At 42.5% G+C, this 22,315-nt stretch overlaps 1 protein-coding gene across 1 annotated transcript in view; it reads right to left on the minus strand.

Moving 5' to 3' along the window:
- The window catches only part of GDPD1 (glycerophosphodiester phosphodiesterase domain containing 1), a 45,397-nt gene that overhangs the window by 15,972 nt on the left and 7,110 nt on the right, over positions 1–22,315 (minus strand). The window contains exons 2-5 of the mRNA XM_070731251.1: positions 8,708–9,017; positions 5,012–5,147; positions 4,756–4,801; positions 630–748 (exon numbers count right to left, since the gene is read on the minus strand). Of these exons, the coding sequence (XP_070587352.1) occupies positions 630–748; positions 4,756–4,801; positions 5,012–5,147; positions 8,708–9,017 (611 nt within the window). The remainder of the gene's footprint in view (positions 1–629; positions 749–4,755; positions 4,802–5,011; positions 5,148–8,707; positions 9,018–22,315) is intronic.

Genomic DNA, 22,315 nt, shown 5'->3' on the forward strand with positions numbered 1-22,315 from the left:
AGAATGCAGCTGTGATAGCAGTCATGGGCTTTCCCAAATATGCCCATGTTACACCAGTCTGCATTGGTTGCCGATCAGTTTCCTTCATGGCACCGGACCACCTTCTGCTGCACGAATCCCAGCGACCAGTTAGGTCCCACAGAGTGGGCCTTCTCCAGGTCCCGTCAACTAAACAATGTCGTTTGGCGGGACCCAGGGGAAGAGCCTTCTCTGTGGCGGCCCCGGCCCTTTGGAACCAACTCCCCCCAGAGATTAGAATTGCCCCCACCCTCCTTGCCTTTCGTAAGCTCCTTAAAACCCACTTCTGCCGCCAGGCATGGGGGAATTGAGATATTCTTTCCCCCTAGGCCTTACAATTTATGCATGGTATGTTTGTATGTTTGTTTGGTTTTATAATAAGGGGTTTTTTAGTTGTTTATTATTGGATTGTTACATGCTGTTTTTTATCACTGTTGTTAGCCACCCCGAGTCTGTGGAGAGGGGCGGCATTCAAATCAAATCAAATCAAATCAAATCAAATCAAATCAAATCAAATCAAAACAAATCAATGAATGAATGAATAAATAAATAAATAGGAACTTAAAAGCAGAAGGAGGTGGAATGAGGAGAGAGAGAGAGAGAGGACTCACCTTTTTAACCAGCTGGTCGTTGTTCACTTTGATGTCGATGTTGACCGGCGTGTGGGGAAAGGCCTCAAACACCTCTTGAAGGAGAGGGATACGTTTGTCTTCACCCTCACACTGGCATTCTGAGGGACACAAGAATTCGATTGTTGCTGAGGACACGGGGGAAGTTATCGGCAGCTGCTGTGGGGTGGGGGAGTCGGCAGCCAGGGTGGGCTTCAAAAATTTCAACAACAGGTTCTCTGCCCGATTGCAGGGTGGGCATGGCCCTTGACTTTCGCAGGTCCGATATTCGCGAAAAGTTTATACAGTGTTCCCTTGATTTTCGCGGGGGATGCGTTCCGAGACCGCCCGCGAAAGTCCAATTTCCGCGAAGTAGAGATGCGGAAGTAAATACACCATTTTTGGCTATGGACAGTATCATAAGCCTTCCCTTAACACTTTAAACCCCTAAATTACCATTTCCCATTCTCTTAACAAGCATTTACTCACCATTATTACTGGTACTCACCATTGATTAACAATAATTATTATTTTTTGTTATTTATTTGCAAAAATTATTAGTTTGGCAATGACGTATAACGTCATCGGGCGGGAAAAACCATGGTATAGAAAAAAACCACAAGGTAATTTTTAATTAATATTTTTGAAAAACCGTGGTATAGGCTATTCGCGAAGTTCAAACTTGCGAAAATCAAGGGAACACTGTACCACGGTTTTTCAAAAAATATTAATTAAAAAATATTTCGTAGGGCTTTTTTCTACACTATGTTTTCTCCCGCCCGTGACGTCATACGCCATCGCCAAATTATTGTTAATAAATTATGTTAATAAATATCAGAATCATTAAGTATCTTCTTCAATGGTGAGTACCAGTAATAATGGTGAGTAATAATCTAAAGATTGCTAAGGGAATGGGAAATTGCAATTTAGGGGTTTAAAGTGTAGTTAGGGGATGTCCTGTGATACTGTTTGCAGCCAAAAATAGTATAATTACTTCCGCATCTCTACTTTGCGGAAATTTGACTCTCACGGGCGGTCTTGGGGAAAACTGTATACTGTATATAGTTATGTTGGGTGTTGCAATACATAGGTTAACAATGTAAGTTTAAGACTGTACCTTTAAGAGACATGTGCTGGTTGGCCATAAGGGGGAGCCAAAGATATTTCTCTTGGGGGAGTTTGTACCAGAGGGATTTATATTTGCTGTGTGCGATAGCCTGGTTTGCAAATCATTATTAGGATTATATGTGTGTGATATTGGACTGTGTAACTACTATTGTTTTTGCCTATCTGTATATAATATGCTGTCTGATTTATTGACTGACTAACCCTCATCGCTACATTAACTCTACTTAAAGTTTGTTGAAGGCTTATTGTATTACCTAGACCAGAGGTCCCCAACCTTTTTTGCACCAGGGACCGGCTTTCAACTAGACCAGTTTTCCATGGCCCGGTGGGGGGGGGGGGAGCTAGCTGTCAGCGGCGCCGTAAAAGGGGCGATCAAGAGAGGAATGGGTGAATGAATGGACGGAGGGTGGGAAGGAAGGAAGGAAAGAGGGAAGGTACAGGAACAGAAGAAGGGTGCAAAGAAGCAAAGAAAGGTGTGAAAGGGGAGAGTAAGAGAGGAAGGAGTGAAAGAAGGGAATGAGGGAGGAAAGAAGGGAGGAAGGAAAAGGAAAGCAAGAAATGGAGGGAGGAAAGGAAGGGAGGAAAGGAAGGAAGGAAGGAAGAAAGAAGGAAGGAAAGAGGGAAGGGACAGGAACAGAGGAAGGAAGCAAGGAAACTTATGAAAGGGGAGAGTAAGAGAGGAAGGACTGGAGGGAGGGAGGGAAGAAGGTAGGAAGGAGAAAGAAAAGAAATAGAGGAAGGAAAGGTAAAAGAGAGAAAGAAAAAGAGCAAGAAAGAAAGAAAGAAAGAAAGAAAGGCAACTTCAAAGAAAGGCTCACTGAGCATCTCTCACTCTCTCTCTCTTTCTATCCCTCTTTCTTTCTTTCTCTTCCTTTCTCTCTCTCCTCTTCCTTTATCTCCTCTTTCTCTCCCCCCTCTCTCCCCCTTTCCCTCTCTCTTTCTCTCTCCCTCTCTTGCTATCTCTCCCCCCTTTCCCTCTCTTTCTCCCTCTCTTTCTCTCTCTCCCCCCTCTCTCTTTCTCTCTCTCTCCCCCTCTTTCTCTCTCTTCTTCTCACTTTCTCTCTCTTGTTTTCTTTCTGTCTCTTTTGCTTTCTCTCTCTCTCTCTTTCTCTCTTGTTTTGTTTCTCACGCTCTTTCTCTCTCTTGTTCTCTCTCTCTTGCTATCTCTTTCTCTCCCCCCCTTTCTCTCACTCTCTCTTTCTCACTTTCTCTCTATCTTGCTGTCTGTTGCTTTCACTCACTCTCGTTCTCTCTCCGTTCTTCTCAGCGGTGACGCGCGCACGCCCTGCCCGCCTCACATTTGCCGAGAGGACTTTCGCCCCGGGCTCTCAGCAAGGGGGTTTGCATGAGAGGCGGGGCCGGCGGAAGGTGATATTCAATGTCGGGGGCGCACGGGCGGTCTTGCGCGCGCTCCCTATCTCCCTGCTAGCCCACTCGGAATACGTATTCAAAATAAGAAAAGCCTTTGCCGGCGAAGGCTTTTCTTATTTTGAATACAGTATTCCGAGTGGGCTAGCAGGGAGATAGGGAGCGCGCAAGACCGCCCGTGCGCCCCCGACATTGAATATCACCTTCCGCCGGCCCCGCCTCTCATGCAGCCCCCTTGCTGAGAGCCCGGGGCGAAAGTCCTCTCGGCAAATGTGAGGCGGGCAGGGCGTGCGTTCCGGGTGCGGGAGGAGCTGCGGTGAAAGGCAGGAGGTGGCAGAGGAGCAGAGGGGGCAAATCGGGCGGGCGGTGGGCAGCGCGGAAAGGCCGAGGGGGCCCTGGCGCCGCGGACCGGCTGAAAACCCCCAGCGGCCCGGTGCCGGTCCGCGGACCGGCGGTTGGAGACCCCTGACCTAGACCAGTGTTTCCCAACCTTGGCAACTTGAAGATATTTGGACTTCAACTCCCAGAATTCCCCAGCAAGCAAATGCTGGCATTTGCTGGCTGGGGAATTCTGGGAGTTGAAGTCCAAATATCTTCAAGTTGCCAAGGTTGGGAAACACTGACCTAGACATTCTAACAGCCATGATGGGTGTGGCCAGGGGTGGGCTACTGCCCAGATTGGGGGTGGGGAACGCAGTGGGGTAGCGAAAATGGAGCTCCACCCCAGAGCACCCAATTTGCACTGAAAGATGTTGAAAGAAAATGCAGGGTGTCCTGCAGAAGCCACACCCACAGTGTGGTGCTAAAAATTTTGGTAGCCCGTCACTGGTAGAGAACCACTGTATGAACATAGAAACATAGAAGACTGACAGCAGAAAAAGACCTCATGGTCCATCTAGTCTGCCCTTATACTATTTTCTGTATTTTATCTTAGGATGGATATATGTTTATCCCAGGCATGTTTAAATTCAGTTACTGTGGATTTATCTACTATATCTGCTGGAAGTTTGTTCCAAGGATCTACTACTCTTTCAGTAAAATAATATTTTCTCATGTTGCTTCTGATCTTTCCCCCAACTAACTTCAGATTGTGTCCCCTTGTTCTTGTGTTCACTTTCCTATTAAAAACACTTCCCTCCTGGACCTTATTTAACCCTTTAACATATTTAAATGTTTCAATCATGTCCCCCCTTTTCCTTCTGTCCTCCAGACTCTACAGATTGAGTTCATGAAGTCTTTCCTGATACGTTTTATGCTTAAGACCTGCCACCATTTTTGTAGCCCGTCTTTGGACCCGTTCAATTTTGTCAATATCTTTTTGTAGGTGAGGTCTCCAGAACTGAACACAGTTCTTATAATAATAATAATATTTCCCCAACTACCGATTACCCTGATAATTCCCTAATTTCCCTGAGACGGGAAATAAAAGTATAAAAGGAGCAAACTAAGGATGTAGATTTATGATATTTGGGGTATAAATGCATAACTAAGGATGCATAACTAAGGATGTTTTGACAACATGGTATATGTACGGATGTTTGTGGGGAAAAATAAAAAATATTATTAAAGAAAAAATAAAAACAACAATAATAGGACAGCATTCGGCAAAGATTCAGATTCTTCAAACGGTTACCTTTCTGGAAGGTGACCTCCAGCTTGCACAGATACGGAGGGAGTTCCTTTTAAAAGAAGAAAATGGGAGCTTAAATACAGAAAGGTTTCAGAAAAAACATTCCGAAAAATACAGTAAATGCAGAATTATGCACCTGACAATTAAAGCCAGGATTTCGGGTACTGAGCCCATTGCAAGGCTGTGGGTGGCACCTCTCAAGCGGCCGATCGTTTTTGGCAGGAAAAAAAGGAAGAAAAAAGTGCTTACATGAACTTACTGAGTATTTGAGGTCTGAGATATTGGCGTCCACCCCGGTCGACCGTTTCAGATTCTCGTCGTGCGTAACCACCACTTGTTCATCCTTGGTAAAATGGCAGTCAAGTTCCAGCATATCGGTCCCAACGTTGACTGCGCTGAAAGGCACAAACAATCTTGAGGTTTTTCCTTCTCAAAGTTTATTTATTTATTTGATAAGATTTATATGCAGCCCTTCTCCTGGGACTCAGGGCAGCTCACAACAAAGAATACAATACAATAAAGAAATCTAATACAGTGGTACCTCTACTTGCGAACTTAATTCGTTCCGTGACCAGGTTCTTAAGTAGAAAAGTTTGTAAGAAGAAGCAATTTTTCCCATAAGAATCAATGTAAAAGCAAATAATGCGTGCGATTGGGGAAACCACAGGAAGGGTGGAGGCCCTGTTTCCTCCCAGGAGATTCCTAGAGAGGCCTCATGGAGGCTTCTCCCCACCTTTTTCGGCCCTGTTTCCTCCCAGGAGATTCCTAGAGAGGCCCCACGGAGGCTTCTCCCCACCTTTTCCTCCAATTTCCTCCCAGAAGATTCCTAGAGAGGCCCCACGGAGGCTTCTCCCCACCTTTTCGGGCCTTGTTTCCTCCCAGGAGATTCCTAGAGAGGCCCCACGGAGGCTTCTCCCCACCTTTTTGGGCCTTGTTTCCTCCCAGGAGATTCTTAGAGAGGCCCCGCGGAGGCTTCTCTCTGCCTTATTCGGCCCTGTTTCCTCCCAGGAAATTCCTAGAGAGGCCCCATGGAGGCTTCTCCCTGCCTTTTCCGGTTACAGTTTCGGAGGCTCGGGTTTGTAAGTGGAAAATGGTTCATGAAAAGAGGCAAACACACACACACCCGGTTCTTATCTAGAAAAGTTTGTAAGTAGAGGCGTTGTAGGTAGAGGTACCACTGTATTTAAATATTTAAACGTACTAAAAATCTCGCTACTAAAAACATGAAAATCTAAATTAAATTAATTCTAAAATCCCAACATGTTTTAAGAAACAGATATCCACATTCATCCTAATTATTCTTCATTCTTGGGCCGGGGATATTGAAAGTTCTTAGTTCCCCCAGGCCTGTCGGCAGGGATGTGTATGAATCGGTATGAATGGCAAGTACGCGCATTGCTGAATTTTTTTTAAAATTTTAATTAGGGTTTTAGAATTTAGTATGGGTTTTTTTCTTGACTTCTTTTTATTGTTATTTGTAATTTACATTGTTGTAAGCCACCCGAGTCCTTCAGGATTGGACAACACAGAAATCAAAATAAATAAATATAAATAAATTTTTAAAAATGTGTTTTTCAGGTGTTGCAAAAGACTGGAAGGATGGAGGCTGTGCGAATCTTCGGGTGGGGAGTTGATTCCAGAGGGCCGAGGCCGCCACAGAGAAGGCTCTTCCCCTAGGCCCCGCTAGACAGCACTTCTGACCAGTTACCCATGTACATCCAGCTAGCATGTTTTAAGATGGGTGGACTTCCATTCCCAGAATTCCCCAGTCAGCTAAAGACCACACATCTTACAAATTGCTGATATCAATAAACATTATTTTAAAAAACGAATAGGTTCTATATAGAGCGCTGGTGAGACCACATTTGGAATACTGTGTTCAGTTCTGGAGACCTCACCTACAAAAAGATATTGACAAAATTGAACGGGTACAAAGACGGGCTACAAGAATGGTGGAAGGTCTTAAGCATAAAACGTATCAGGAAAGACTTCATGAACTCCATCTGTATAGTCTGGAGGACAGAAGGAAAAGGGGGAACATGATCGAAACATTTAAATATATTAAAGGGTTAAATAAGGTTCAGGAGGGAAGTGTTTTTAATAGGAAAGTGAACACAAGAACAAGGGGACACAATCTGAAGTTAGTTGGGGGAAAGATCAAAAGCAACATGAGGAAATATTATTTCACTGAAAGAGTAGTAGATCCTTGGAACAAACTTCCAGCAGACGTGGTTGGTAAATCCACAGTAACTGAATTTAAACATGCCTGGGATAAACATATATCCATCCTAAGATAAAACACAGGAAATAGTATAAGGGCAGACTAGATGGACCATGAGGTCTTTTTCTGCCGTCATCTCTTCTATGTTTCTGTTTCTATGTTTCTATGTATAGGCAGTGCTCGACTTACAACCAATCACTGTTCATAGTTACAATTAGCCAAAAAAAAGGGGGGGTTACCATCCAGATTTGAAGATCTAACAGGAGTGGTAACGTGATCAAACTTAACATGTAAATTAATCACTATTACTTTAATTTACCATGTTAATTATTCTTCCTCTTGTCTTTTTAATTTCAATTTCAATTTTTTAATTTTAAGTCATCTTTGCTTCTCCATCTTCCTTTATCTTCTGATTAATCTTCAAATTTAATCTATTTTATCTTTTAATTAACCATTCATTCCACCACCACAACCCTTGCTTTATGTGAAGTTTCTATGTTGAGGCTGACATATAGTTGAGTAGAAGAAATAGCAGAAGAAATAAAGGTTTTAAGAACTACAGCAACTGAACTATAGTTGCTGCAGCTCTTAAAACCTTTATTTAGTCTGCTTAAAAGGCGTTTGTACCATCGATGCCTGGCAAAGAAGGCTATTTTTGACTGGAGCATCACCCCGAGAGGCTGCTAACTGCCCCTTGAGCCATCAATTAGTTGTTTAGTTTAGTTTAGTTTTATTGGATTTATATGCCGCCCCTCTCCGAAAACTCGGGGCAGCTAACAGCAATCATAAACAGTATACAATAATAATCCAATACTAAAAGCGAATTAAAAACCCCTTAATATAAAAAACCAAACATACATACAAACATACCATACATACAATTTGTAAAGGCCTAGGGGGAGAAAGAATCTCAATTTCCCCACGCCTGGCAGCAGAGGTGGGTTTTAAGTAGCTTGCGAAAGGCAAGGAGGGTGGGGGCAATTCTAATTTCTGGGTGGAGTCGGTTCCAGAGGGCCGGGGCCGCCACAGAGAAGGCTCTTCCCCTGGGTCCCGCCAAGCGGCATTGTTTACTTGACGGGACCCGGAGAAGACCAACTCTGTGGGACCTAACTGGTCGCTGGGATTCGTGCGGCAGAAGACGGTCCCTGAGATAATCTGGTCCGGTGCCATGAAGGGCTTTATAGGTCATAACCAACACTTTGAATTGTGACCGGAAACTGATCGGCAACCAATGCAGACTGCGGAGTGTTGGCGTGACATGGGCATATTTAAGGAAGCCCATGATTGCTCTCGCCATAGTTCCCTCTAAGCTGAGCAGGTGAGCAATCGCTCACTTAAAAATCATCATCAACTCAGAGTTTTCCAAACCTGCCCAGAAGCCGAGAGGGACATTTTATTATTATTTCTGTGCCGCCCAGTCCCGAAGGGACTGCCGCTGAGACACTATACTTTTCCGCCCACCCCAAAAAAAATTAGAGGGAACACTGGCTCTCGCAGCTGCATTCTGCACGATCTGACAAGCTAAACCACGCTCAGCCCAGAGGATTGCTCTGTAAACAAGGCCGAAGGCTGAAAGAATAACCCAAAGTCCAGCGGCTCAGGACAGGAAGAAAAGTTTGATCCGACTTATCTTTTCCAGACCCGATAACAATTCAGCGGATTAGGGGGAAATCCTTGATTTATGACCACAGATTAAGCAGATGATTTGGAAGGGATCTTGTAGGTGACGGGTACCAAACGCAAGGCCCGGGGAGCTGGAGTTGGCCTGACAGGTGCTTAGATCCGGCCTTGGAAACAGAGAAGGACTGACCCGTGGTGCCTCTGCCAAATAAAAAAGGAGTTTGGCAGGGCCGCATCTGGCCCCCTCGAGCTCGGTTTTCGCTGGCAAAGGGTTGCAGGAGCCCGTCACAGCCGAAAACGGAGCTCAGGAGCCCATTTTCACTGGCACAGCACTCAAGCCGCCACTGGTGCCCCTGACGCGGGGGACATCGAGCTGATGGTGGCGCAGTGGTTAGAATGCAGTACTGCAGGCTATTTTCACAGTCTGCAATTTAGCAGTTTGAATCTCACCAGACATCATCATCATCATCATCATCATCATCATCATCATCATCATCATAGTAATTTATTTAGATTTGTATGCTGCCCCTCTCCGTAGACTTGGGGCAGCTCACAACAAAATAGTGACAGTGTAACAAATCTAATATTAAAAATATTCTAAAACCCAACATTGGAACTATACAACACAATCATACCATGGGTAAACTGTATAAGCCTGGGGGGTACCTCATTTACCCCATGCCTGGCGACATAAGTGGGTCTTTAGTAACTTACGAAAGGAAAGGAGGGTGGGGGCGGTTCTAATTTCCGGGGGAAGTTGATTCCAGAGGGCCGGGGCCGCCACAGAGAAGGCTCTTCCCCTGGGGCCCGCCAGACATAGAAACATAGAAGACTGACGGCATTGTTTAGTCGACGGGACCCAGAGAAGGCCAACTCTGTGAGACCTTATTGGACGCTGGGATTCCTCCAGTAGGAGACAGTCCCGAAGGTATTCTGGTTTGATGCCCTGTAGGGCTATAGACATTACCAACACTTTGAATTGTGACCGGAAACTGATGGGAAGGCAGTGCAGGCCGCGGAGTGTTGTAGAGACGTGGGCAAATCTAGGTAGCCCTACGATAGCTCTTGCGGCCGCGTTCTGCACGATCTGAAGTTTCCGAACACTCTTCAAAGGCAGCCCCATGTAGAGAGCTCAAGGTTTCCTCTGCCTTCCATCCTTCCGAGGTCGGTAAAATGAGTAACCAGATTGTTGGGTACCTGTAAAACTGCTTAGAGAGGGCTGTAAAAGCACCGTGAAGTGGTATATAAGTCTAAGCGCTCTTGCTACTACTAACTTAACAACTGCATCAATTCATTTAACAACGGTGGTGCAGAAAGGTCATAAAATGGGTTACAATTCTCTTAGCTGAATTTTGTTAAACAAAAATGTTGTTGCTTTTTTTGTTAACCTTAGCAACATAAATTGGGTTCAATTTATGTCAAGGGCAAACTGTGTATCACCTCCACCCCTTCAATGGTCTTTTAAGGGGATCTATAACACAAATCTATACTTATTTTATTTTTATTTATTTGTTTTGTCAAGTATGTATTGGTAGTACAGTGGTACCTCAAGATACGAACCCCTCGTCTTACGAACAACTCGTGATACGAACCCGGGGTTCAGAAAAATTTTGCCTCTTCTTATGAACTTTTTTCGAGTTACGAACCGGCGTTCGGAGACTGCTGGGAAGCCGCGCGGCTGTTTTAAAAGGTGACAGCCAGGCGGCGGGGCTTCCCAGAAGCCTCCCGAACGCCGGTTCGTAACTCGAACAAAGTTCGTAAGAAGAGGCAAAATTTTGCTGAACCCCGGGTTCGGTTCGGGAGGTTGCTGGGAAGCCCCCCAGGCCGGCTGCGACCTTTTAAAACACCCGCGCCGCTTTGCAGCTGTCTCCCGAAGCCGAACGCGGAAGTTCGGCTTTAGCATTCGGCTTCAGGACACAGCTGCTAAGCGGCGCGGGTGTTTTAAAAGGTCGCAGCCGGCCTGGGGGGCTTGCCAGCACCCCCCCCCGAACCCGGGTTCGGGGTTCGGGGGGGTGCTGGCAAGCCCCCCAGGCCGGCTGTCACATTTTAAAACAGACGGAAAGCCGTTTTTTTGCGGGGGCGTTTTTGGTTGCACGGATTAATTGACTTTACATTGTTTCCTATGGGAAACAATGTTTCGTCTTACGAACCTTTCGTCTTACGAACCTCCTCCTTGCACCAATTAAGTTCGTATCATGAGGTATTACTGTATATAGAGATATAACAATATGTTTTTTCTTTTGGATCAGCCTGGTATATTGAAGGAACGTCACAGTTCCTTTTTGCCTCTAGGCCCAACCCAGGGCCATTTCAAGGCAGTTAATTTATACATAGCCAACAAACTATGTTCTGTATGTATCACATGGTTTTGCTGACTATTTAAAATTAAGGGAGACTAGGATAGCGCTATTTCGGCCTTGTTCTGGCCTCATCAGCTAGCCATATCCTTATTGGGATTTGATCCTGGGGCTTCTGCCGTGTAAGGCAGAGAATTAACCTCTAGGCCACCAGATCTGATTCGTTCAGCTATGTACCAGGGAGGGGCTATATGTTTTTTCTGTTGGATCACCCTGGTATATAGCTGAAGGGATCAGATCTGGTGGACTAGAGGTTAATTCTCTGCCTTACACGGCAGAAGCCCCAGGATCAAATCCCAGTAAGGGTATGACTAGCTGATGAGGCCAGAACAAGGCCGAAATAGTGCTATCCTAGTCTCCCTTAATTTTAAATATTCAGCAAAACCATGTGATACATACAACAATATTTATATACCGGATACTAGTGAAAGAAACATTAGGACAGGGGAAGGAAGGCATGCTGGTGCACTTATGCACGCCCCTTACCGACCCCTTAGGAATCGGGAGAGGTCAACAATGGATAGTCTAAGCTAAAACTGTTGGGGGATAGGTGATGATACTACAGAGTCTGGTAGTGAGTTCCGTGCATCAACTACTTGGTTACTAAAGTTGTACTTCCTGCAGTCAAATTTACAGCGGTTTCCTTCCTAGAAATGATAATCTAGCATCCTTAGAAGGCATGTACTTGAGCCTACATTTTGCTGCCATGGGGATCAGAAGTTTTTCAATAGCCCTATTCAGACGGAAAAGAATTTGTAACGCCAAGGGCTCGAAAAATAAGACCGTACTTTCGGCGGGTTAATACCGAGCACAAAATAAAGAATTAAAAGGAAACTGTGTGTGGGAGAAATCAATCCCTTGTTATAATCTCAGCTCCTTCACAAAGAAAGTGGAGTTTTGTCTCGGGTGTATTTTTTCCCCTCTTCCACCAGATTTACCACTGAAAATACCCTGTTATTCGGATTGTTTGATCAGAAAAGAGGCGTTTTAACTGTGCCATTGATCCCGGAATTTGCACCTCAATGTTGCAATCTACACTCGGTCCACTTTTACCGATGTTCTCAAAGGAACTTGCAGAAATTTGAAACAGAGTTATCCACTGAGTGACTGTAACTTTGCAAACTGGATTATCAAGCAAAGCAACTATCCGCCCGAGGTCATTCTAAACAAATAAGCCGTTACACAAAGACCCGTTTTACAGATTTTTGAGGGGCTGATACTTTTGCACTTGCACACCTGAGCTGCATGAACAGAGGGATGGAATCAAGATCACGTGAAGCGTTAAGTCCACTTTATAACGCCTTGGTAAGGCCGCACTTGGAATAATGGGTCCAGTTTTGGTCCTTATCTATCTAATCAATCTCTCTATCTATCTCTATCAAATCTATCTATCTACCTAATCTATCTATCTATCAAATCTATCTATCTATCTATCTATCTAATCTATCTAATCTGTCTATCAAATCTATCTATCCATCTATCTATCTATCTATCTCATCTATCTATCTATCAAATCTATCTATCTATCTATCTATCTATGCATCTATCTATCTATCTATCTATCTATGCAACTATCTATCTATGCAACTATCTATCTATCTATCTATCTATCTATCTATCTATCTATCTATCTATCTATCTATCTATGCATCTATCTATCTATCTCATCTATCTATCTATCTATCTATCTATCTATCTATGCATCTATCTATCTATCTATCTATCTATCATCTATCTATCTATCTATCTATCTATCTATCTATCTATCTATCTATCTATCTATGTAATCTATCTACCTACCTATCTATCTATCTATCTATCTATCTATCTATCTTGTCACATTTTTTTAAAAGACAAAAACAAAACACAGTGATCACCAAAAAACAAGAAAAAATATGCAGCGTAAACATTAGACATGAAAACATATTTACCCTTACATTTCTGATTCTTCGGTTTCTCCATTTTTAGTTTAATTTACATTTATCTTATTTCTCACTTTCCATCCAATCCAATTATTTATTTATCTTGTCACATTTGTATGCTGCTCTTCTCCTCCTGGACTCAGGGCGGCGAACAACAATAACATGAATACAAAGTTTAAAAATCCCACAATAAAAAAACCATTCATCCATCAATCATTCAACAATAGGCCGGAGCAATGACCCTCTCAGGCCTGCTGGCAAAGCCGTGTTTTCAGGGCCTTTCGGAAGGCAGTGTGAATTCCAAAGTGCTGGAGCCACCACAGAAAAGGCCCTCCCCGTGGTCCCGCCAGCTGGCATTGTTTGATTGACGGGACCCAGAGGAGGCCGTCTCTGTGGGATCTGATTGGTCGCTGGGATGTGTGAGGCAGAAGACGGTCCCGTAAGTAATCTGGTCCTAAGCCACGTGGGCTTTATAGGTAATGACCAGCACTTTGAATTGCGCCTGGAGATCGACCAGAAGCCAATGCAGCACATGGAGTGTTGGAGTTATATGGGTGTATTTACACCCATAACAGCTCAGGCAGCTCATTCTATGTGGGTTGCCCAGAAAGTAATGCACCACATTTTTTTTCTTCAACAATTATTTATTGAACACAATGAAACTTACACACAAGAAAGAATGATCTTTCTTCTACACTCCCTATTTTTCCACATAATCTCCGTCCCATTCTATGGCCTTCCCCCAGCGAGACACAAGGGCGTGTATGCCCTGTTGGTACCACTCCTTGTCCAGGTCACGAAGCCATTTCTGCACTGTAATGGCCTCACCCTCTGTGCCCAGCGACTAACCGTACTTCTGTCGATTGCAAATTCTCCATCAATTGTACACAAACGTTTGTGAATGTTCCCAACAGTTTCTTTCTCCGCAGTGAGAAATTCAATGACGACACGCTGCTTGTAACGTACATCACTTACAGACGCCAGTTCGAAACACTGCTGCAGCTACACTATCTGTCTGAAGAAATGCAAAATTTACACACGCACTCCTGACAATTCAAATAATGTGTATCTAAAGTTTCGCATTTGTACCATTACTGCAGGCTGAGAAAAAAAATGTGGTGCATTACCCTCGTATATGATTTGCCATATATTTGCCAATGACTCTGAAGTGTGCAATATGGTTGATATTCCTGGAGGCGTCTGTAATATGGTAAATTTATTTATTTATTATTTGGATTTGTATGCCGCCCCTCTCCGAGGATTTAGCTTTACTAGATAAATGTTCAAAGCAATGGAAACTACAGTTTAATGTTTCCAAATGTAAAATAATGCACTTGGGGAAAAGGAATCCTCAATCTGAGTATTGTATTGGCAGTTTTGTGTTAGCAAAAACTTCAGAAAAGAAGGATTTAGGGGTAGTGATTTTTGACAGTCTCAAAATAAGTGAGCAGAGTAGTCGGGCGGTAGGAAAAGCAAGTAGAATGCTTGGCTGCATAGCTAGAGATATAACAAGCAGGAAGAGGGAGATTGTGATCCCGCTGTATAGAGCGCTGGTGAGACCACATTTGGAATACTGTATTCAGTTCTGGAGACCTCACCTACAAAAAGATATTGACAAACTTGAACGGGTCCAAAGACGGGCTACAAGAATGGTGGAAGGTCTTAAGCATAAAACGTATCAGGAAAGACTTAATGAACCCCCAACACTTTACCCTTAGATTATCTACAGTTGACCTATCCAGATTCCTAAGAGGTCAGTAAGGGGCGAGTACAAGTACATTAGAGTGCCTTCCGTCCCATGTCCTATTGCTCTCCTATATCTCCTATACCTTTCTTCTATTCCTATATCTCTTCTTCTATTCTTTCATTGATATGTTCTATTACTATACCTTCTTTTCTATTATTTCTTAGATATATTTTACTATGAGTATCTCCTCTATAACCTTTATCATGTATTTTACTATGTGTATATAGATATATACCCACATATAGATATATACCCACTAAAACCCTCATTGTGTATTGGACAAAATAAATAAAATAAATAAATAAACTCAATCTGTATAGTCTGGAGGACAGAAGGAAAAGTGGGGACATGATCGAAACATTTAAATATGTTAAAGGGTTAAATAAGGTCCAGGAGGGAAGTGTTTTTAATAGGAAAGTGAACACAAGAACAAGGGGACACAATCTGAAGTTAGTTGGGGGAAAGATCAAAGGCAACATGAGAAAATATTATTTTACTGAAAGAGTAGTAGATGCCTGGAACAAACTTCCAGCAGACGTGGTTGGTAAATCCACAGTCACTGAATTTAAACATGCCTGAGATAAACATATATCCATCCTAGTACAGTACTGTATTTTATCTTAGGATGGATATATGTTTATCCCAGGCATGAGGTCTTTTTCTGCTGTCAATTTTCTATGTTTCTAATACAAGCCAGAAAAATTTGGTCTGGAGCATTGACTTGTTTGTTTAGGATATTTTTGAAAGAAATCATTTCCTTCACAGGTGGATTCTGGCCGATGCACCATAAAATATTCAAATGTGAAATGAAAAGTTGAAATTTAAAAAGAGGCGGAACGTTTTAAGTGGAGCAAAGTACCTCCAGGTAATGGAGAGCTTGTCTTTGGAAAGTCCTATGAACAGCACAGTTTCCTTCTATTTACACAAGCATTGGTCACTGGGCCAACACCTCTGGCACTTTGTGCAAGTGTTACTACTCATGGGCTCTCCTTCTTGAATAATTGCAGATAGAGTCCCACCCACGATGCTCCTAATTTAGGCCACAGGTCTGCAAACGTATGTCACAACTGCCAATGTGCAACACTTTCCAGCACTTGATTTATCCAGCACCGATTTTATTTTATTTATTTTTTTCAATATATTTTATTAATTTTCAAAATAGACAAAACTGACAAACGTACATTTAACATAAAAATGGGGTTATAACTACCCCGCTTATTCTAGAAGTAAAATTTCAATACAGAAAAAGAGTACATTTAAAAAATACTTAAATTCAACTTATTACTTTAAATGAAAAGAAATTTGTTTTACCTTATATAATAAATTTTCATATATAAACTAAACCTAACATAACTCTTAAATCATAACAATACTAATTCTAATATAAATCTTAAATCATAACACTGCTAATATAATTCTCTTATTTATTTATTTCTTATTTTAATATTTCTTCTTATTTATCCATATATACACGGTTTTATAAATGAAACGGGTCCAAAGACGGGCTACAAGAATGGTGGAAGGTCTTAAGCATAAAACGTATCAGGAAAGACTTAATGGACTCAATCTGTATAGTCTGGAGGACAGAAGGAAAAGGGGGGACATGATCGAAATATTTAAATATATTAAAGGGTTAAATAAGATCCAGGAGGGAAGTGTTTTTAATAGGAAAGTGAACACAAGAACAAGGGGACACAATCTGAAGTTAGTTGGGGGAAAGATTAGAAGCAACATGAGAAAATAAAATTTTACTGAAAGAGTAGTAGATGCCTGGAACAAACTTCCAGCAGACGTGGTTTGTAAATCCACAGTAACAGAATTTAAACGTGCCTGGGATAAACATACAGTATATCCATCCTAAGATAAAATACAGGAAACAGTATAAGGGCAGACTAGATGGAACAGGAGGTCTTTTCCTGCCATCAATCTTCAATGTTTGTTTGTTTGTTCCTTCCTTCCTTCCTTCCTTTGTTTCTCTCTCTCTCTCTCTGTGTCTCTCCTTTCCCATCCCTTCCCTCCCTCCATTTATTTATTCGTTCATTCATCCATTCATTTCCAGCCTTCAGCAACCAAACCCAGGAGGCCATGTGCAAATGTTTACATGTTACTCTTTTTTTTCAAAAAGTTTTTTAAAATTTTTCTCCACCTTCACATACAAACACAAGAACAGGGGGACACAATCTGAAGTTAGTTGGGGGAAAGATCAAAAGCAACATGAGAAAATATTATTTTACTGAAAGAGTAGTAGATGCTTGGAACAAACTTCCAGCAGACGTGGTTGGTAAATCCACAGTAACTGAATGTAAACACGCCTGGGATAAACATAGATCTATCCTAGGATAAAATACAGGAAATAGGATAAGGGCAGACTAGATGGATCATGAGGTCTTTTTCTGCCGTCAGTCTTCTATGTTTCTATGTTTCTATTATAGGTTTTTATTTTTATACATAGCATAAAAAACTATATATATGCGGTGTTAGCTTCGTTTTAGATGTCAAAAGGGTTTTGTGGCTCCCGGGGTTTTCTTTTGCGTGGGAAACGGGTCCAAATGGCTCTTGGAGTGTTTTAAGGTTGCTGACCGCTGATCTGGGCAATAGTTTTTGATGCTCATTCCGGAGATGAACTGTAGAGGCAGTCCTCGATTTACAACCACACAATCAGTGCCAAGCCGGTGCAGAAGTTGGCGATAAATCAATGGCTTGCCACACTATGGGAGGTATGTGGCAGGAGGCTTCCCCGTAAATAGTCTGCCCTGGGCTTTATAGGTAATAACCAACACCTTGAATTGTGCCCGGAGACTGATAGGGAGCCAGTGCAGCTTGCGGAGTGTAGGTGTTATATGGGTGTACCGAGGTGCATCCATGACAACCCGCGTAGCTGCGTTCTGGACCATTTGGAGTCTCTGAACTCTTTTTGAGGGCAGCCCCATGCAGAGTGCATTGCAATAATCAAGATGACCCACAAGGTCCCTTCCAATTCTCTAGTAATCTAATCCAGTGTTTCCCAACCTTTTTTGAGCTGCGGCACATTATTCACATTTACAAAACCCTGGGGAACATTGAGTGGGTGGGGGGGCTAAAAAAAGTTTGGACAAAAAAAATATCTCTCTTCCTCCCTTTCGCTCTATTTCTCTATTTCTCTCTCTCTCCCTTCCTTCCTCTTCCTTTCCCTCTATCTCTCCATCCCTCTTTGTTTCTCCCTTACTTCCTCTCTTTTTTGCTCTCTTTCTCTCTCCCTCCTTCCCTCCCTCTCTTTCCCTCACCCTCCTTCTCCCCTCTTTCTCTTTCTCTTGCTTTCTCTCTCTCTCTCTTGCTGTTTTTCTCTCTTTCTCTCTCCCCGTCTCTCTTCCTCTTTCCTCTGTCTCTTTCTTGCTATCTCTCTCTTTCTCTCTCTCTCATTTTTGCTTTCTCTCTCCCCCTCTCTTGCTATCTCTTTCTCTCTCTTGCTATCTTTCTTTCTCTCTTTTTTTTGCTTTCTCTCTCTTTCTCTCTCCCCCCTTTCTCTCTCCCCCTCTCTTGCTATCTCTTTCTCTCTTTCTTTCTCTCTCTTTTTTGCTTTCTCTCTCTCCCTCTCTTGCTATCTTTCTCTCTCTCTCTCTTTGCTTTCTCTCTCCCCCTCTCTTTCTCCCTCTCCCTCTCTTGCTATCTCTTTCTCTCTATTGCTATCTTTCTTTCTCTCTTTTTTTTGCTTTCTCTCTCTTTCTCTCTCCCCCCTTTCTCTCTCCCCCTCTCTTGCTATCTCTTTCTCTCTTTCTTTCTCTCTCTTTTTTGCTTTCTCTCTCCCTCTCTTGCTATCTTTCTCTCTCTCTCTCTCTCTTTGCTTTCTCTCTCCCCCTCTCCCCCTCTCTTTCTCTCTCTCCCTCTCTTGCTATCTCTCTCTCTTTTTTTGCTTTCTCTCTCTTTCTCTCTCCCCCTCTCTCCCTCTCTTTCTCTCTCTCCCTCTCTTGCTATCTCTTTCTCTCTCTCTCTCTCTCTTTCACTCTCTCCCTCTCTTGCTATCTCTTTCTCTCTCTTTCTCTCTCTCTCTCTCTCTCTCTTTTTTGCTTTCTCTCTCTTTCTCTCTCCCCCTCTCTCTCCCTCTCTTTATCTCTCTCTCTCTCTCTCTCTCTCTCTCTTTTTACTTTCTCTCTCTTTCTCTCTCCCCCCTCTCTCTCCCTCTCTCTCTTTCTCTCTCTCCCTCTCTTGCTATCTCTTTATCTGGTACACTGGTTGGGAAACACTGATCTAATCTAATCTCCATGATTGAAATTCGGATGGCTTGGCAGCTGACTTGTATTCGTGACGGTTTGAAGTTTCCCAGCATCACTTTGGATTCCCCTTTTGCGACCGTCCAACCGGCAAAGTCAGTGGGGGAAGCTGGATTCATTTAATGACCGTGTGTCTAATTTGACAACTGCAGTGGCAAGAAAGATTGCAAAATGGGACAAAACTCTTCGGAGTCTTCGGAGAGGGGCGGCATACAAATCCAAATAATAAATAAATAAATAAATAAATAAAACTCACTTAACAACTGTGTTGCTTAGCAACTAAATGTCAAGGTTCCAGGCAGAGTTTTGGGGCGGGGAGGGGAGCCATTATTTCTCTGCAACCCTCCGTCCCCCTCCCCACTTTCTTGCCCTTCTTGGGAAACTTTTTCATGCGGGAGAAAAAGGGGACGGAGGGTTGCAGAGAAATAATAGCTCCCCCCTCCGCCGCCCCAAAACTTTGGGGAAACAAAACGCCTGCCTGATCCAACAGAGGTGGGTACTGTAAGTTGCTTTCCCCCCCCCCCCCCCAAGATGCAAGGCGGAACTCTCAAAAGATTTTTTTTTTGCACCCTTCTCACCTGGAAAAGGGCAGCACTGCAGCCGAAACTCAATCTTGGAGGAAGTCCAGTACGCAAAAGAGAAGGGGCGGGGGAAGGCAGCATTTTTTCAGTGTCGTCAGTGTGCCATAATAAATCCATCCCAGTTTTTAATGCTAAAAGCAAGTAGGATGCTTGGCTGCATAGCTAGAGGTATAACAAGCAGGAAGAGGGAGATTATGATCCCACTATTTAGAGGGCTGGTGAGACCCCATTTGGAATACTGTGTCCAGTTCTGGAGACCTCACCTACAAAAAGATATTGACAAAATTGAACGGGTCCAAAGACGGGCTACAAGAATGGTGGAAGGTCTTAAGCATAAAACGGATCAGGAAAGACTTAATGAACTCAATCTGTATAGTCTGGAGGACAGAAGGAAAAGGGGGGACATGATCAAAACATTTAAATATGTTAAAGGGTTAAATAAGGTCCAGGAGGGAAGTGTTTTTAATAGGAAAGTGAACACAAGAACAAGGGGACACAATCTGAAGTTAGTTGGGGGAAAGATCAAAAGCCACATGAGAAAATATTATTTTACTGAAAGAGTAGTAGATCCTTGGAACAAACTTCCAGCAGACGTGGTTGGTAAATCCACAGTAACTGAATGTAAACATGCCTGGGATAAACATAGATCCATCCTAAGATAAAATACAGAAAATAGTATAAGGGCAGACTAGATGGACCATGAGGTCTTTTTCTGCCGTCAGACTTCTATGTTTCTATGTTTCTAAGATCCAGGACAAGTTTTCCTGAGCGTGGGAACGCATTGCCTCGGGGAGAGCGATATTTTATTTTCGGTTTGCACAACTGCTGAATATGGATCAGCTGGAATTTCTACCCAGTCTGGTTGGAATTTTTGTCAAATGGACTTCCAGTTCATAACAAGAGAAAAAGTATACATGGTTTTAAAAAGTATACATACCGGTAGTTGTAAAAAGTATTCTGCTACACTGGTGTTTTATTAAACAATATTATTTATTATTATTATTATTATTATTATTATTATTATTATTATTATTATTATTATTATTTATTGGATTTGTATGCCGCCCCTCTCCGCAGACTCGGGGCGGCTAACAAACATAGAAACATAGAAGTCTGACGGCAGAAAAAGACCTCATGGTCCATCTAGTCTGCCCTTATACTATTTTCTGTATTTTATCTTAGGATGGATATATATTTATCCCAGGCATGTTTAAATTCAGTTACTGTGGATTTATCTACCATGTCTGCTGGAAGTTTGTTCCAAGGATCTACTACTCTTTCAGTAAAATAATATTTTCTCATGTTGCTTTTGATCTTTCCCCCAACTAACTTCATATTGTGTCCCCTTGTCCTTGTGTTCACTTTCCTATTAAAAACACTTCCCTCCTGGACCTTATTTAACCCTTTAACATATTTAAATGTTTCGATCATGTCCCCCCTTTTCCTTCTGTCCTCCAGACTCTACAGATTGAGTTCATGAAGTCTTTCCTGATACGTTTTATGCTTAAGACCTTCCACCATTCTTGTAGCCCGTCTTTGGACCCGTTCAATTTTGTCAATATCTTTTTGTAGGTGACGTCTACAGAACTGAACACAGTATTCCAAATGTGGTCTCACCAGCATTCTATATAGCGGGATCATAATCTCCCTCTTCCTGCTTGTTATACCTCTAGCTATGCAGCCAAGCATCCTACTTGCTTTCCCTACCGCCTGACTGCACTGTTCACCCATTTTGAGACTGTCAGAAATCACTACCCCTAAATCCTTCTCTTCTGAAGTATTTGCTAACACAGAACTGCCGATACAATACTCAGATTGAGGATTCCTTTTCCCCAAGTGCATTATTTTACATTTGGAAACATTAAACTGCAGTTTCCATTGCTTTGACCATTTATCTAGTAAAGCTAAATCATGTACCATATTACAGACGCCTCCAGGAATATCAACCCTATTGCACACTTTAGAGTCATCGGCAAATAGCCAAACCTTCCCCTATGTCACTCACAAACATATTAAAAAGAATAGGACCCAGAACAGACCCTTGTGGCACACCGCTTGTAACCTGACTCTGCTCAGAATACTCGCCGTTAACAATAACTCTCTGATGTCTATGCTTCAGCCAGCTGCAAATCCATTGAACTATCCAGGGATTAAGTCCAATCTTCACTAATTTATCTATCAGCTCTTTATGTGGAACCGTATCAAAGGCTTGATAAAAACAGTTTTACAATTTTTTACAATTTTATTAAACAATACTACACCAGGGGTAGATAAAGTTGGCTCTTCTATGACATGTGGAATTCAAATCCCAGAATTCCTGATCTAGCATGATTGGCTCAGGAATTCTGAGAGTTGAAGTCCACAAGTCATAGGAGAGCCAACTTTGCCTACCCCTGTACTACGTCATTTGGTTCAGAGTACTTTTTTTTTCCCCTCCTCTAAAATCTAGGTGCGTCTTATACACCGAAAAATACGGTATTTCTCTCTTTTTGATATGTAGACGTTTCAACATGTAGTATTATAAGATGTTATAGTTACAAATGTATATGCAACCATTGGCGCTTCTTGGGGTTTTTTTTGTGTGTGCCTGTGTGTTTTTCCTTTTCCTTTTTAATTTTTTTTTCTTGTGTTTTTTTAATGTACAGTGTTCCCTCGATTTTCGCGGGTTCGAACTTCGCGAAAAGTCTATACCATGGTTTTTCAAAAATATTAATTAAAAAATACTTCACGGGTTTTTTCCCTATACCACGTTTTTTCTCGTCTGATGACGTCATATGTCATCGCCAAACTTTCATCTGCCTTTAATAAATATTTTTTTTAATAAACTTTAATAAGTAAACATTGTGAGTAATAATCTAAATGGTTGCT

The sequence above is a fragment of the Erythrolamprus reginae genome, chromosome 1, assembly GCF_031021105.1.
Source record: "Erythrolamprus reginae isolate rEryReg1 chromosome 1, rEryReg1.hap1, whole genome shotgun sequence".
NCBI classification, from domain to species: Eukaryota; Metazoa; Chordata; class Lepidosauria; order Squamata; family Dipsadidae; genus Erythrolamprus; species Erythrolamprus reginae.